The sequence below is a fragment of the Neospora caninum genome, chromosome X (assembly GCF_000208865.1).
Source record: "Neospora caninum Liverpool complete genome, chromosome X".
Classification (NCBI taxonomy): Eukaryota; Apicomplexa; class Conoidasida; order Eucoccidiorida; family Sarcocystidae; genus Neospora; species Neospora caninum.
This window is the reverse complement of record NC_018396.1, coordinates 1,794,331-1,811,366: the sequence shown is the minus strand read 5'-3', so window position 1 is coordinate 1,811,366 and position 17,036 is coordinate 1,794,331. Positions and strand designations below refer to the sequence as shown.

At 59.3% G+C, this 17,036-nt stretch overlaps 2 protein-coding genes across 2 annotated transcripts; one reads left to right on the top strand and one right to left on the bottom strand.

Annotated features, from left to right (window-relative positions):
* Positions 1-3,286: 3,286 nt before the first annotated feature.
* NCLIV_046970 (conserved hypothetical protein) lies at positions 3,287-8,554 on the top strand (the record flags this gene model as incomplete). Its single annotated transcript, XM_003884247.1, has 5 exons — positions 3,287-3,308; positions 3,743-4,164; positions 4,998-5,099; positions 5,564-7,993; positions 8,207-8,554. The coding sequence occupies 5 exons, from the start codon at positions 3,287-3,289 to the stop codon at positions 8,552-8,554; spliced, it is 3,324 nt and encodes a 1,107-aa protein (XP_003884296.1).
* A 3,934-nt stretch (positions 8,555-12,488) lies between these two features.
* NCLIV_046960 (conserved hypothetical protein) lies at positions 12,489-16,784 on the bottom strand (the record flags this gene model as incomplete). Its single annotated transcript, XM_003884246.1, has 1 exon — positions 12,489-16,784. The coding sequence occupies one exon, from the start codon at positions 16,782-16,784 to the stop codon at positions 12,489-12,491; it is 4,296 nt and encodes a 1,431-aa protein (XP_003884295.1).
* Between the last annotated feature and the right edge of the window lie 252 nt (positions 16,785-17,036).

Here is a 17,036-nt window from a genome sequence, read left to right as displayed (position 1 = left end):
CGTTCATGTCGTTTCAGCCGCTCTCGCTAGCGTCACTTTAGTACGCTACGACACCACAGTTATTTCACCACCTGCATTCCGTTGTAGGCGAATGCATGGATTAGCGTCAATCGTAGCAGCAGAGATGAAATGCTTGTCCCTTCGACTCTCCGCGTAAACGACGCAGCTTTGAAGTGCCGCACCACTTCACGATGCCACACAACGGTGATTCGACGGGTTTCGCTTCTGAGGAACAAAAGCAGGGAAACGGATGTTCAGGACACAATTCTGTTGCACACGCCAAGAGCTATTGGAAATTCTCGGGCGCTTGATGTTGGCCTGGGAAGCGAAGAACGTAGTGGTTGGTACCCTCGCGAGAATACTTCAAAGCGGTACCCTTGGTGGCTGCGAGGGAACGTCTCCCCCTGGTAGCTGTGACCATACGCTTTTACCCTTTGATTTCCCAACAGAAGAAGAGGATACTGGCGGAAGAAATCGAGCGGAAGGACACAGGTCGTCAGCAGCAGAGACAGAGGTATGTGTGTGTAACGTGTATTTCTTTGTTCGGAGTGCCTCCGACCTCACGCGGCAAGACGATGTAATAGCTGCATGTACGTGGGTTCTTGGCAAACCGTTTTTCTCTGGCTCTGACGGCGAGCCTGTCAACACAATGGAAAGCGCCACGAGATCACGCTACTCCACGGTGCAATTGCTGATAGGTACTGACGGTGGCAGTGGCTACGAAAGCACGACGGAATTAGACGGATCTCGGGGTGAACGTTTTTGCCTCCTTGCATATCGGTGTGAGAGCGAAGTGCTTGCGGCGGAATGAGGTCGAGGAGCGAATCGACAACGGATTGCCCCCACGCGTCCCCCTTGTTCGTCGCCACAGAACTTCTGTCATCTAGATGGGCAACGTGTGGTTTCCGATAAGTACACCCTCCTTCAAGACACCGGTCTGTTTATCCGCGCTCTCGATATACAGTGCATTAAACGTTCACAGACCAATGCGTCTCTCATCTCAGAGGCACTGCTGCTGCCTCGCCATTGCCAAGGGCGATAACTCTGTTCCTCGATATTTTCTGGAACGTTACCATCCTCCCAGTGCGACTTCACAACCTACTTTCAGAAATAAGCACAACCTTCTAAGCTGCCGCGTCGGATAGCCCCTTGAGTCGCCGTGCAAAGCAGAAAAGAAACGAACCCTCACGCGCTTTTCCGGACGGCTCCTCGGTGTGACAAATTTCGCCCGTCGTGCTGGCGTTTCAGTACTAATCTCAAAAAGGGACAAACACAACGCAGTCCCCTCTGGTTTAGTACCACTCTCAAATGCTTTTGACCACGTGTAGCGGCACTACCGCCAAATGGGTACGTGGCCCATCAGTAGGGCTGCACTGCACTGAGCGGCACACTGACTATGGAGTTTAGGTTTGCTCTATCCACATCGATTCTAAAACCCAGCCCGACGGGAAGCTGGCGAGATTATCCCTGTCAGCAATTACTAATAAACTGTAGATAAAGCAGTGCAAGAGCTCTTCCCCAGTGCGTTACGGATGTCAGCGGCCTCGGCGCGTCGTCGGGTGGCGTTTTGGCGGCTAAATTCCATTGTTTGTTGCTCGGTGTCTAAACCGACCAAAATCCTCCTTCTTACCTACCGAGGGAAAAGGACATATCTTCTCCCCTGTAGGGACTTTCTCCCAGTGGCACGGCAGTGTCTATCCGACTGGTAAAACTTGGCGAATGCGGTCGCTTGCTCACAGGAAAAACAGGCACAGGCCGTGTCAGGGTTCCCACAAAAAAGCTTCGTTTTTGCGGCGTGAACACACACCCGTCGGTTTCTTTCCGTTCCAGCTTCATAGCACTCTTTACGCGACGGTAATGGGTTGGGTGAGTTGGCCATATGCGGGCTGTTTCCCCGATTGCTTTATAGCATACGTACCAGCTTCAACTTGTCTTGTGCGAACTAGCGACTCTCGGCCCCGCTGTCTTGCTCCGCCGCTTGATGCAGGAGGCGCCGCGGGAATTCCGCTGTCGGACGCGATATTCCCTATTCGGCGAGAGCAAGCCAAGCGACTCTGGGGGACTTGAGCGCCTTCTCCACCTTTGATAAACGAGGAGTAATGGCCTCAGGGAGAACGCTTTCTCTGTGTGGATTTGCGGAGCGCTGTGCTTTCTCCACAGAGGACCGGCTAGTTGGCTGACACAGGCGGTTGCCAATGGACGGCGCACCTGAGATTCGAGTTTACGAATGCCTTTTCATACTTCTAGACCTCCGGAGTCCTGTAAGGATCGTTTGTGTTACTTCCCTTTGGCACGGTTTAAGTTTAGAACGAAATACGTTACTCCTTCGGGCGCGCCACAGGCACGACCGGTGTGTCTGTCATCGGAGATCCGTGCGTAAGCCGTCGAGTTGCGCGACTGCTCTAGTACGCGGTTGCCGACTGACTCTCTTGTTTTGCCTCTTGTTTCGTTGCTCAAAGGGTACAGGACTCCCTGAAGAGAAAAAAGCTTCAGTGGGTTGTTCGGGGGGGGGGACGGGCGTGGATCTCGGCCCACAGCTTCACGACCCTAAACGTCGGGTTCTCCTTTGTTCTGGCTGACCCCATAAAGGCAGCTCGCAAGCGATCAGCTTTTTTCCGCTTTCAATGGAACGGATATTTATTCTCTGACCTTTACTACAGCTTTGTGTTCGCGAGGATCTGCCCGCTCCTGCGCGGAACTCCCAACGTCCATACCTGCTGCTGGTTTTTACGCCCGCGGCCGCGTGGCGCGCGCCTCGGCTTCTCAGCAGCCGCTAGGGTTCAAGAGCAGAGGGATCTTCGTGCTACGTGTTTGAGTGTTCCAGCTTTTCTCTCGAGCTTGGCGATGCCGCCTTGTCTCTTCCCAGTGTTGTTCTCTGAATCTCCCTACACCTTTGGTCTTCCAGAGGCTTTCTTCACTCGACGGCCTCGCCTGGCTTCACAAAGGGTGCGACCAGGAGGGCGGAGAACGCGACTCGTCGGTGAGTCGCAAAGGCCTTGAAAACTTCATCTTCAATCAGTAAAGCTTCTAGCCTTTCCTGCGTTTTCGTTCGCTTTTTTGTCGGCTCCTCTCGCCTCACACCTGCCACCAGGGCGAGGAAACAGGAATGCGCGCGTTCTGGAAAAATCCACGCAGAGTCTGAAGTCTGAATCTGGGGGATACGATTCGCAGACCGTTTTCCTTTACGAAAAGTGACGAGCGACCGGCGAAAGTAGACCTTTCCGGTGTCTCCTCTGTGACGGGCGTTAACCACTGCACGACTCGGAGTCGCCTGGAAAAGAGCACGATGGACCTGTGCCTGGCTTTCTGTGAGAAACGTTTGTAAACGAAGGTATGTCACTCATGGATGCGGAACGCCGACTTCGCCTCGGGCACGCCCGTCGCCGGAGCAGCCCGAGGTGTCTATCTTTGTCTGTCGGAAAAGTTTCCTTCCAGGGACGTATTTTCCTCTCAGTGTGGTATCTCCTCGGAATCGTCGGTCCCCTCCAGTTGTCGCTCTTTGGTCCGTTTTGCCGACATGTGACATGCCTAAGTGTTCCCTTCTCTTCCTCTCGTTTCGATCCTTCGGTGCTTGACTCCCCCTCGCTTCCTGCGAGACACAGTGCAGACAGTTCGGAACTGTCTGAATCGGCCAAAGATCCCCGTGCTCTCTCTGAAGAGCCGCCCTCGAACTTTGCATCTGCGCGGAACGAGGCATCACACCCCTCGTCTTCGGAGGCGTTCCTTCGCGCGTCTCCTGCAGTCGAAACCTTCGCTGACGATAAAGTGCAGGGTCGTCGAGGGTACGAGAGCCGTCGGCGTGCAGCCAGATGGCGCTTTTCCTCTGCGCTCCTTCCTTCTTCGGGGTTTTCTTTCACCGAAAACAAGGAGGGAGCGGAAGGCAGTGAACCCGTCTCCGAAGCCAAGGGCAGTCTCGAAGCTGCGCGAAGTTCTGTGGCAGTCTTCACGGACGCGGGGGGTAGCCAGGCTGCAGAGCAGCCGAGAGCATCGCAAAACGAAAGCGGAGACGCGAAGTCGAATTCGTCCAAAGACGACAAACTCTCGAGTGAATCGGATGGCTCGTGGAACCGGCGTCTGCCTCTCGGCGGCATTTTCCACCGCATGCTGTCCCCGATGCTTCCCTTCGTGCACAAGTCCGTCCAGCCCGCGACACGGATGACGATCGTGAGTTGCGAAACTGACAAGACTATGCGGAAACGCCGCCTCGCAGAGAGAGACGCTCAGTCCTCGTCGAGAGTAGGAAGGTTCCGGGATTTGCAAGCACGGCTCGCCTCTGTACAAACACGGCGTCACGAGTCATCGCCGACCGCAGGGTCGTTTTCGCTTTCTCCTGTTCCGCCCTGTCGAGTGCTGACTAGGGCCTCTGAAATCGATTCGTCGACTTTGCATCTGCCACTCGCCTGGCCTTCGTTTCGAACGACATGTTACCTCCACACCAGGATTTCTTCGGGGGGGGGGGGGCAGCACCAGGGGCGGGCTTTGCGAACAGGCCGTAAATACAGCAGGACTGCTCTCGGCGCCTGGACTGTAAAAACTTGAAAATGGAGACGGCTGTTCCACGTTTTGCGTTCACGGCGTCTGTACAGAGCAGCCAGCCTTCGCTGTAGAGCGTGCGCGCTCTCCCGACTGTCGGTTTCAGTTCCCGCATGAACCAACCGTGTCCTTCACTTTCCGTCTCTCTGCCTACGCGTTCCATTCGCCGTGTCCAGTGTAGGCGCTTCGCGATGCCTCAAGCGCTCGCGCGATGTCTTCGACAACGGAGACTTCTCCAGAGTTTCTGCAGTCGCGGAAGTGTCTCCTTAAAACTAAAACACGTGTGTTCTGTCTGACCGTTCAGGGCATGCGTCGCTGCTCGAGAGCGACAGAATACGGGTGCACACGTTATCTTTACTGCCGTCGACCTTATAGGCTCGACGCGACTCCGTTGTTTGCATGCGCGGATGTGATCTGGACGGCCGCAGACTCTCGGTTTGCCTGTCTCTTCCTGTGTCTCTCAGATGAGTCCTTTGAACTTCCTCCACTCCTTGTGGAGCCCCCGTATCTCCGTGATTACTTCAGTCCAAGACGAGGACGGGGACAAAGAAGAGTCCTCTGCACACGTAAGCGCGAAAGAGAAAAGCAAGAGAGGAGCTGTCCGCCCTGTCCTACTCAGGTGCACTGCTCCCTCTTTTCGTGTGTCCAGTTCTTCCAGACTCGGAGCTTTTTCCACAAGGTCACACATCCACTCTCCGTTCACAGCAGAAGCCAGGGTGGATTTCCTAGCTGGTGCGGCACGTCGCCGACGTACATGCGCGTTTATCGAGAGCAGAGACTGTGTCGTGTTTCCCAGAGCGGAGAGAGCGCCGGAGACTCTCCTTTGCCAAGAAAATCTGTCTGCACGCGCGGCAAGGGCGCCGCAGGCAAGAGGCCGCTTGCGTGGGGCTTCGTCGTGTCTCAACGAAAACCGAGCAAGCGATCAAGCATCGCGGATTGTCCTGTTTTTCTCTTCCCACCTCGGATTCCCAGGCAGCGCACCCCCATCGCGACGCAGCTGAGGCGCGCCCTGTGTCTCTTTTTCCTTCAGGAGGCTGCGGCGACAAAGCAGGCGGCTGCGCCCGGGGCGACCCAAGACACAGCGTCGGCTGCCGGCGAAGCTTCACGGACAACGTCAACAACAACTGTGTCCACGTCTTCAGCGCCCGCGTCGGAGACTTCTGGTGCTTCCGAAACTCCGTCGGCAGGAAGCAGCGAGGAGACTGCTGGCGAGAAGGCGCGTCTCGAAGCGGATAACAATCTCTCGCCAGAGAGGGGGGTTGCTGGGACGGGGCAATCAGGAAACACCGTTCGAGAGAACAGACTTGCAGACGAGAAAGAAAAAGGAGAAGCGAGTCAGGTCGAGCACCAGGAGACGAAAAACGAGAATGGCGAAGCGAATGGGGAAACAGACGGAACTCCAGAACCTTCACCGCCAGGGCAGGCCGCAAACGAGGAAGGGACAGTGCCTACTCCTTCGGCGCCCCAGGCAGAAGATACAGGCACCTCTCCAGATTCAGCTGAGAGTGCGAAAACCGAGGCACGTGGCGCTGAGGAGAAGGAGACAAAACCTTCCGAGTCACCTGAGAGTGCGAAAAACGAGGCACGTGGCGCTGAGGAGAAGGAGACAAAGCCTTCCGAGTCACCTGAGAGTGCGAAAAACGAGGCAGGAGGGGCTGAGGAAAAGGCGATGAAACCTTCCGAGTCACCTGAGAGTGCGAAAAACGAGGCAGGAGGGGCTGAGGAAAAGGCGATGAAACCTTCCGGGTCAGCTGAGAGTGCGAAAAACGAGGCAGGAGGGGCTGAGGAGAAGGAGACAAAGCCTTCCGAGTCACCTGAGAGTGCGAAAAACGAGGCACGTGGCGCTGAGGGGAAGGAGACAAAGCCTTCCGAGTCACCTGAGAGTGCAAAAAACGAGGCAGGAGGGGCTGAGGAGAAGGAGACAAAGCCTTCCGAGTCACCTGAGAGTGCGAAAAACGAGGCAGGAGGGGCTGAGGACAAGGCGATGAAACCTTCCGAGTCAGCTGAGAGTGCGAAAACCGAGGCAGGAGGGGCTGAGGAAAAGGCGATGAAACCTTCCGAGTCACCTGAGAGTGCGAAAAACGAGGCAGGAGGGGCTGAGGAAACGTCGATGAAACCTTCCGGGTCAGCTGAGAGTGCGAAAAACGAGGCAGGAGGGGCTGAGGAGAAGGAGACAAAGCCTTCCGAGTCACCTGAGAGTGCGAAAAACGAGGCACGTGGCGCTGAGGGGAAGGAGACAAAGCCTTCCGAGTCACCTGAGAGTGCAAAAAACGAGGCAGGAGGGGCTGAGGAGAAGGAGACAAAGCCTTCCGAGTCACCTGAGGGTGCGAAAAACGAGGCAGGAGGGGCTGAGGAAAAGGCGATGAAACCTTCCGAGTCACCTGAGAGTGCGAAAAACGAGGCAGGAGGGGCTGAGGAAAAGGCGATGAAACCTTCCGGGTCAGCTGAGAGTGCGAAAAACGAGGCAGGAGGGGCTGAGGAGAAGGAGACAAAGCCTTCCGAGTCACCTGAGAGTGCAAAAAACGAGGCAGGAGGGGCTGAGGAAACGTCGATGAAACCTTCCGGGTCAGCTGAGAGTGCGAAAAACGAGGCAGGAGGGGCTGAGGAGAAGGAGACAAAGCCTTCCGAGTCACCTGAGAGTGCGGAAAACGAGGCACGTGGCGCTGAGGAGAAGGAGACAAAGCCTTCCGAGTCACCTGAGAGTGCGAAAAACGAGGCACGTGGCGCTGAGGAGGAGGAGACAAAGCCTTCCGAGTCACCTGAGAATGACAGACAGGCAAAACCCGCGAATGATGCAGAGAAGAAGCGCGGCGACGAGATGAACCGAGAAGAGACCACGCCTGATGACACATCTCAGAATTCAGTCGAAGAAGAAGCGGGAGGCAAACGACACGGGAAGCCTCCGAAAAGTGGGGAATCCGCGTTGTCTGGGGCTGCATCTCTCCAAACGGAAGAGCCTGCAGTGGGTCCAGGCGGTGCCGTCCCGGGGCATGCACAAGCGTCTCCCAAGGACGAGAAAGCGAGTCCGCCTGCGGCGCACACTTCAACGCCCGCCGGAGCTGTCGGCAGTTCAGTCCTTGTAGGCCAGAACGCGCCGACGGAAAACGCCTCAGCTGTTGTCGTTTTCAAGTTTTGTCGGCGGGGTCATGGGGCGTGTGCGCCAGAGAAAGAAGAGACGCTCGACAAAATCCAAGTCTACGTTGACCGAAACCTCAAGTTGGACTTGAGAGACCACGACGACTGGACGCGGATCGGAGCGGCCATGAACAACTGGTTACGCGATCGATACTTCCATGGGCCCGAAGGAAAGGATTTCGGCTGGGGTAACGCGCTCCGTGGGTGCATTTTGGACTGGGCGGAGCCCCACAGGAAGTTCTCGCCGACCTGGATTATGATGAAGGAAAAGGAACACAAGCCGACGAAAACGTACCGGGAGATGTTTCTCGACTTTTACACACCGGTAAGGCTCGCAAAAGCGTGGCCTCTCGAGAATCCGGCAGCGTCGCCTCTGTCTCAGCGGCCGAAGCACGGTCTCCATGACCGGCTTTTTTCGCTGAGCGATGGGAAGGCGTTTTCCCTTTTCTTGCGAAAACTGCCGACGCATTTCGCGCCGCAGGGGGCGGCTGCACTGTGGTGAACTCCGCATTCTGCGGTTTCTGCTTTGTCTTCGTAGGACCCGGACACCGGCCATCGCGTGCCCTCCCTGGTGAACTGTTTCCACTTCCTTGCCGGAATCGATTACTTTTTCGTGACCTCGGAGAAGCCTTCAGAAACGAAGGCACGCGAGATCGCCCACGAGGCGCTTGTGCTCAGGTCGTCGATTGACGCGGACTACGAAGCGTTTCTCCGCGAGAGAGCGAACTCCGGCATGAACCTCGAACCGCCGCCACCCCCGAAGCGCCAAGCTGTGAGCGCGCAGGATCCCACAAGACGACATTGGTCGTCTCTGTCTCTCGCCTTCTCCATGGTCCAGAAAAAACGGAGACTGGCGGCGAGGTCGAGCGAATTGAGCAACGCCTGACAAAAAACACCGGCGCCAGGGACGGGGGGTAGAGGCAGCACCCGCTGAGCTGCGGGCGCCATGCGTCTCACCGTCCCACGCAGTTCACACATGTCGCAACCGCTCTGGAGGGAACGAGCACGGTAAAATGTGAACCGCTTTGAGATGTCTCGTCAGTGACGTCTAGCGAGAAAGGGAGCGAATGCAGAGCGCTTTTCGCTGTCAGCTCAGACAGACTCGGTTTCTGCGGGTTGGCCACGTCTTGCTGCCTAGTCAAGACGTAGAGGAACTTGGCATTCCGCCAAGCGTCGCTGCAAACGGGTCGCAGATATTTTGTTTTATGTGGCCTCACTGAAGCCATTGACCTTTCCATGAAACTCGACATTTTCAATGCATGCCGCTGTCTCGCTGAGGTCGACTCCCAGCTGCGCGTCAAACCCGCAAGCTGAGCCGTAGTGGCGCTCCAAAATCAACTCGCGAGTGCTGTATCGATGCTTTCAAGACTGGCCAGTCGCTGGAAGGGTAGGGAGCGCCGCCGACTAGACCGCGCACGGGCCCCCGCGCCGAGAGCAAAAAACTCTCGGGTGGCAACCTTGGCTTTCACACTCTGGACAGACACGGACCTCCACTCTACTCACGAGATATACGCACACAGCCAAGATCTTTGTGACTATTGTACACCACGGCCCCACACTGGTCCACACTCAAGACAGGTGAGAGAGTTCTCCCTCGCCAATGAAGGCTCCGTGAACCGTCGGCGAGGCTCAGAGCCCGGTGCTTTGGATCTGACGAACGCGAGACTGAATGCTGGCGCCGGCGCGTCTCTGCTGAGAGAAGGGGAGTCCCCGCTTTCGAACTCTCTCCGGCGAACCAGATGCGGTGCGACCTACGCTGGAACGACTGAAGCACGTGTTATAATTCTCAGTGTCCACAGGCAAAAAATGGTGGCGCTCCAGAGAAAGGAGTGAAACGCGTGTCTCGAGAGAGGTATACGAGTCGCGCATCTCGCGTTTCCGAAACTTGAGAGCCGATGTCGTTTCATGCCGAAACAGTCGCCTGGCAAGTCACGCCTTTTGTCTTTGGGGAGACGCCTGCAAGCTGCCGCTCCTGACATTCTACGCACAAAGTTAACTTGGAGGCTTCCTCACGAGAACTTTTCTCTCGCGGAGGCGCTGCACGCTCTTTGCCAGGCTCAGCTACCACCCGTGCGTTTCGCCCCATTCACTCGGGCATGGTCGGTTGACTTGCGTCTCGAGTCAACTCGCGAAAGGTCTGTATTCAAATAGGACGGTAGCGGTCGGGCGTGGAACTGCTGTACAGCGCGGGAACATGCCCGAGCGAGGTTAGAGCGCCGCTCACTCTCTGATATCTACACCTGCGTGTGTGAGGGCTGTCGCCTAGGACAGGGCTCTTTTGAGCACTAACGGCGTCGGACCCTGTGCGCGTCGTGTGGCGCTGTCGCGTGAAGAAAACGCCGCGGGTTTCTGCGCTTGGCGAATCCGCAGCAGGTAGGATGTGGCGCTGTCGCTTCCGCTGGTGTGACACGACCGAAAGGAAAAATTACGCAACAGAGTTTCCGCTTCAACTGTCTCCCGGCGCACGCCGGGGGGGAGTGGGAAATTGGCCGAAAGCTCGGAATTTTGGCCTCGATATACACGTCAACGTAGCGACGATTCGGCGCCGACAAAAGCACTCCACAAGCGCGCACGTTCGCTCGCACAGATCGCGTCCCCCTGAACACACCGCGCAGGCACGTTCTCTCTCCTCCGCTTCCCCTTCAAAGCCTGAACGCGCTGGCCTCGCTCGTCCTACCTGCGCGCGACGGCCTCGCTCGTCCTACCTGCTTCCTCGCTCGCCCCTAGGAAAACATAACGGTTGTACCCTATATAGCCACGCCCCCGCTGAGGCGGGCCTTGCAGCTACGGGTACGATCCTCGAAAATCAAAAACATTCCAGCAACAAAATTAGCTCGCCCTCAGCTTGCGATTCGCGCAGAACAACAGCGAACGCCACCCCCAGAGACCTCGGCAAGGGCAGAGTCTCTGCCGATCCGTGGCCACGAGCAGCGGCTGGGCCGCGATCACCTGTCTCCAGATCGGAGTGTAAAAATTTCCAGGCACACAAACTCCAGTACCAGGTTTTCCGCATGGCCACACACACAGGAAAACGCGTTTCACTCCGCCAAACGCCACTGAAAAAAAGATAAAAAGAGCACCCGCAGCATGGACGAACGGCCGTCCAGGGAGAGCTCACACGGCTGCGGGAGTGACCATTGTGCGTTTCAAATGACTACACAGTTCTCTAGAGTTTCGTACAGGCACGTACGACGCGAACGAGTTGCAGCTTCCAGTTCCCTTCGCCTTTCTGCAAGACGGGTGAAAAAACCGCCCGGCACGGCCGGCTTCGTTCCGCCCCACAGAACATCTCAAAATCATTTCACGCCCCAAAAGGCAAGCTCTGACGCCAAATACGCAGCCGACAAACGCCCCGAGCATCTGGATCCAGCAGAAGTCTGAGACGGAGGACTAACATCCGACCAGCAGGATCAGCCGTTCATATACTGTTAGGCCGTTACTCCCCCGACCTGTTCATTCAGAAACCTGCCCTTCCTTCACGACGGAACAGGAACGAGTCCCCGGGGTCACGGTCCCTCCGCTCCGCAAGTGTCTTTTCTTCCCCCGCAAAACACCAGTCACTGTCCCTGTCCCCGCAAACCTTGTTGGTGCGCTCGGCCGCCCTCTCTGAGTCCCCTGGACACGGCGCGACCGTTTTCGCATGTGCCAATGCCTGGCCCACTTCGGAGGGACGGGTACTTCCCTGCAACGGCAGAGAGACGCGACCACAATCCCTCCAGAAGCCCGCCGCTCTTCCGGGTACGGCGAGAGAGCCGAGCACGGGTGGTAAAAGGGCCAAGCCTTGTGCAACAGTGTGCGAGTTCCACGGGCGCTCCAGTGAAGCGTGGAGCCACGCGTTCTCAGGCAGAAGAAAACATTCGCATGGTTTGAGAAGAGCGTGATGCCTTCGACCGCCCGACCGCTCTTCCCCCACGCATTTCCGAGCATGCCACTTCAGCATCTTGCATCGTCCTGTGCAGCCCTGGAGTGCATGCGAGGCCGACACACGTGTTTCCACATCTCCGTCCTCTCCCCCGCCGAAACAGCTGCTCACCCGACGGGCACACGAACGCCCGCAACAGCGGGATGAAGCTGTTGTGCAACCTGTCACGAGAATCCACGGATGTTTCCTGTCCAAAAAATGAATTGTGTGAACGGTAAAAATTGGCTGGCCGAGAGAATCAGTCCACGGAAGTTTTAGATGTGTGGTATACTGTTCACGGGCGTGAAAGTATATTTTAAACATGGGCGATCCGGGGACACCGGCAACCTCCGGAGGCCTGGCCGATCGGATATAAGCAGGCGCAACAGACCTCAGACTGTAGTACCGGCACCCACAGTGCCTTGGCAAAGAAGACGCTGAACATCCCTCCTCCATTCCGACCCTTTCAAACGAAACTTCCGTTCAACAGAGACTCCACAGACTCGCCGTGCACGCACTTCCTGCAGAAGAAAAAAGCTTCCGCCAGGAAGGGAGTTCGCCAGGTTCTCCGGAGCACGGCGCAGAGTGCCTGGTTTTCCTCCTGAAGACTGTTTCCCTCGCCTTTTCTGCTCAGGAGAGGCCGACGCCTTTCAACGCGCCCCACTTCGAAACACAGAAGTTCCGGCGGCGATTCGCATCCGGCCGGAACAACGACGCGAGAAGACACCAGTCTATCGCCCACTCCTTGTGCACTTGAGAAACCGCAGGAGACGCCCCACGAGGACGCGTGTGGCCGTACTCTCTGCACCAAAAAGAGTCCCCCTGGCTGTCGGGCTCCGCAGCCCCCCTCCTCTCGCGTCCTTCGGGCACACTGCATTCGCGGCCTGATCGCCTGCCTCAAAGGGCCCTCCCCCCGTCTCTACAGGAGTGGATGGTAGCCGCAGAGGAGCGGGGACAAGGAAACACCCCTCTGGAACAAGCCTGCGTCTTCGTCCTGGTGTTCCGTCGCTGGGTCTTCCCCGTCGTCGGTGCCGAGACCCATGATGACGGCTCTCGCGGCCGATCCCGCCTCCGCCGTGGACGATGTGGACTCCGCGCCCCGCGCACTGTCGCCGGGTTCCTCGCAACCTCCGGCCGGGAGTAGCCACCGTGTCGTCCCTGGTGCGTGGCCAGCGTTCTCCGCGTGCTCTTCGCCCAGATGCCGACTTTGCAGGTGACTCGCGGAAGGCGCCCCCCCCGGGGCTACCCTGCTGCCTGGCATCAGGAGACACTCTCGGCCGTCTCCACCCGGAGAAGCTGCGGAGAGATCCGGCGCGGAAGGGACCAAAGCAGTCGCGCCGTGGTGGCTGGGCTGACTCCCCAACACGTCTCCTTGGAACGCGCGCCAGTCCTGCATCTGCGCCGGCGGCGGATACACCGGCGAGCATATCTCCGGTTTCACAGGCGAGAACTCGGAGTGGCCCATATGCTGACCCTGTCTCGCGCTGGCCTCTTCTTCGGGTCTGCTGTTTGCCGGCGGGTACATCTGGCTCGGAACGTCTCCTGCGGATCCCCACGAGGCTCCCATCTGTGGATACGGCAGCTCAAAGCCTCCAGCCATCGGCATTCCCTGCGAGTGCGGCGACACAGCCTGACCCACGTACGCGCCTCCATTTTCCCCCACTCCGCACTCTCCCATTTGCCTCGACTGCGGCAGCCCTGCGCACGCAGGCGAACCCCCGTAAGTCTGCTGCGCCGGCCACGCAGTGGGCGAGCCTGGCGGCGCGGCGCCTGATCCGTTCGCAGGCGCTGTCGGCCTCATCTGGCCCGCAGCCAGCGGCTGTCCTGTATGGTCCAGGCCGTACGGCATGCTTCCGTAGCCTGGGCTCAGCGGCGCCTGACAAGGTGCGGCCCCAGTCGCCGGAGACAGGGTCGCAGGCTCGAGTTCAACTTGCAGATCTGCAGGCCTTTCCCGTGGCCCAGGATACACACTCGACATGTACGGGTGGGAGTACGGTGGGCGCCCCGCGACGGAAATGCCGTAGCGTACCGAAGAGCTCGTCCCGTGGCTCGGCGAGGCATAAGGAAGGCACGCGCCCGGAGCGCCTCGCGCGGGGGCCACCGGGTACGGTGCTTGCTGCATGCCCCACGGCATTCCTTGCGGTGCATAAACGCCCTCGCTAGACAGCACAGGGGCGACTCCGAACTGCTCCGAGTCTCCTGGCTTCATAGCACACCCTGAGAACGGCTGCGCGGTCTCTGCTGCCTGCACTGGTGACCGCGGGGCCTCTGCCGCACTTCCCGCAGCCCCCTCCGCGGAGACGCCCTTGGCCTCCTTTTTAGCCTCCGCATCCTTCTTGACGCGGCGGCGTTTCCGAGGCGTGCTTGTCTTGGCGGTCTCGGGTTCCTCCTTCGCGCCAGACCCAAGCCCCGTGAGGGCGTCCGCCGAGGCCTCGTTCCCCGGCGTCTTTGTCCCTTCTCGTGAATCCGAGCCCTCGTTTCCGGCACCGGCTCCGCCTCCACTGGGAGCCCGCGACTTGCCTCCCGTAACGCGACGGCCACCGCCGGCCTGGGGCGACATTCCAGGCTCCTTCGGGGACTGGGATGCATCCGCCGTCGCTCTTCCCAGACCTCCAGCTTCGTCTCCCGTGACGCGGTTGACGTTTTCCTTCGTCCCTTCCACTCCGGTCCCAGAAGTCGGCGGGCTGTTTCCTGAAGCGCCGCTCCACTTCCCCGTGCCTGTGGCATCGCTCGGTTGTGCAGACTGCGCGTTCTCGGACTCCTTCGCCGCCGCCTCCGCGCTCTTCTCTCCCGCGTCAGCCCCCTCTGCAGCCGCCGCTGCCTCTGCCGCCGCCTGCGCGGCCTCCTCTCGCGTGCAAAACCGCCCACTCTTCTTGCACCGGGCTGTATGTTGCCACGGACGCGGCTGACGAGGCGGCGCCGGGTCGTTCCCTCCCTCCGTGTTTGCAGCGCTCGCGCGCTTGCGACTTCGTTTCGACTGAGGCGCGGGAGGCCGAGCCGGCAAAGGAAGGTTCCCGCCGGCCACGCTGCCTCCTGGCGCCGACGTGGGGCTCGCGAACGCTCCGTCCACGGGTCTAGGCGACGGTTTCTTCCGATTGCGACGAAGGGAGCTTTTTGCGGCCGCGCTTCCGGCGCCGTCCTCGACACTGGACGGGGTCACACCCATACCTGGAGGGCCCAGACTCGACGGCTTCCCCACCCTGCCGCCGAGGCCTGTTTGAATCCCTTGCTGGCCCACTACGGAACCCATCACCACCATGCTGGGGAGCGGCGAGGAAGGCCGACCGCCCGCAGACATGCAGTACGGCGAAGGCATTCCCGCAGGCATCATGCCGCCGGCCACGTGTTGTGGACCCATCGGCGGGCTCTGAAGAAACGCCCCTGGGGCAGGACACGCCACGGGCGACAAACCTCCACTGTGTCCTGGAAGGCTCCCACCTGGTCCCCCGACCATGGCCTCCGGAAGCTGAAGCACCGGCTGGTGTGGGTCACCGGGCACGCGCGACGCGGCAGGACTCGAATATCCCACGTGGCTGGGTGGCGGTGTATGGATCAGCATGCCTGGGAGCGAGCTCTGGTGGTGCATGGCGCCGCCGTAGTTCGTAGGCAAAGTCGCAGAGCCTCCGAACGCGGGCAGCGCGGAGTCTCCAGAGCCGGCTCCGGCGGGTCCAGCTGCAGGCGAGAGCATGACAGAGGCTGGCGATCCACTGTTCATTTCCACTTGGCCTTTCGAGTCGACCGCTCCGACTTCCGGGGTTCGATGCGCTCGGAACCCCGGGGACTCGTTGCCGACGCCCTCCGCCGCAGCGCCCCGGCACACGAAACCGAGGCTTGGATGGGCACCGTGGGGGCTTCGCTCGCCTCCCTCTACCCACCACTGCGCGTCGAGGGGAACCTGGGCCCCAGGCTGGCCCGGAGAGTAGCTGAAGCGGCCCGACGGCGGCAGACGTGGAGACGTGACCAGAGGCGCCGGCGGAGACCCGTACGCGACGTCGCCGAGAATCTCAGGCGCACGCGGTTCCGGTAAAGGCATTTGCGGCGCGCAGCCGAGAGAACCTTCAGGTGCCGGGTGAGAGAGCGGCGCATGCGGGGATGTGTGGGGGCTGGACGCAGACGCAGTGCCCTGGCAGGTGTCCGGCCACCACGGACTCGGCCCGTCCTCGGCAGGCCGTTCAACGCTCCCTGGAGTTCGCGAGACAACCGAACCGGAGGCGCTGTGACCCATTGCCATGTGCGGCTGGTTAGCAGGGTAGGGGCGGCACTCTCGATTTAGAACGGTGTCCAGCTGCGGAGTTTGCGCCGCGGTTGGGGCGGCGTCTTGGTCGCTTCGCGTTTCCAAAGGACCACCTGCACTCGCCTCTCGCTCCGACGTCACTTCGGCCTTTTTCATGGAATCCATGTTTCGACGTCCTACGCTGCCGTCTTCAGCTGGGCGGTCACTCCCTCTGTTGTTCACACTCTCTCCACTCCCAGATCCACTCGGATGCAGCTGCGGCGCCCCTTCGCAGTCCGAGAGCCTGGCGATCATCCACAACTGAGTGGCGGTGTTCGGGAGATGCGAAACCGTAGAGCGGTCCGCGCACGCAGAAAAGCGCGCGTCACTGGTAGGCGCGTCAGCCCCGCACCGGTCCCTGAGAAGCGCAAGCAGGCGTTCTCGCCCGTCGGAGCCGAGGCGTCGGGCAGATGCCGCGCACGGAGGCGAGGAATGAATGGAAAAAGCGGCGGGATTAATCGGCCGTTGAAAAATCCCCTGGTTGGACGAAGTTGCTGCGAGCGACGACACGCCAGTGCCGAACGGTCCACACCCAGCGCGCCCGCCCGTTTTAGAATGCAGATCAGTCGCAGCTAAGGCTGCTTCAGAAGATGAAACGGAAGCCGACGTGCCGGGGAAAAAGGGAGTGTTCGACACCCGAGAAGACAGAGCAGACGGATCTTTCAAGAAAAAGATCGAATTTTCAGGCTCGCTACCAACACTATTCGCCAAGGAGCCTTGCACATCCAAGACCGTCGATGCACACGAGATGTCACCCGTTCCCTGGCACCCACTGAGTTCCCCGACGCGTGCAAACTGCAAAGTTCCCCTAGGCTCTCCCACACCAAAATTAAGGTCCAGCGAAGAACGCTCTGGAAACAGGAAAACTGGCTGTCCGTCCTCCCCACCTCGCTCTCGCCTCTCCTGTACCGAGACGGCCTCTGGTTCGGGCCCCTGCGGCATACACTCTGAGCCGCTATTACTGTTGCTCCGGCCTACCGACAAGCAGTTGACCTCGCTCGGCCCGGTGCTGGAGAACCCGCAGCCAACAGGGTTTTCGCCTCCGCGACAAGCACCGCTGACTAAACTCTCTGTCGTGCTTACACTACAGCACTTCCCAAGTGCATTTCCCTCGAAAGGAGGGCTGCTCGCGCCGCTTCTTTGGATAAGGCGGCCCGACACGCCCGGCTTCTCTGGAAACTTCCCCTCCGTGGA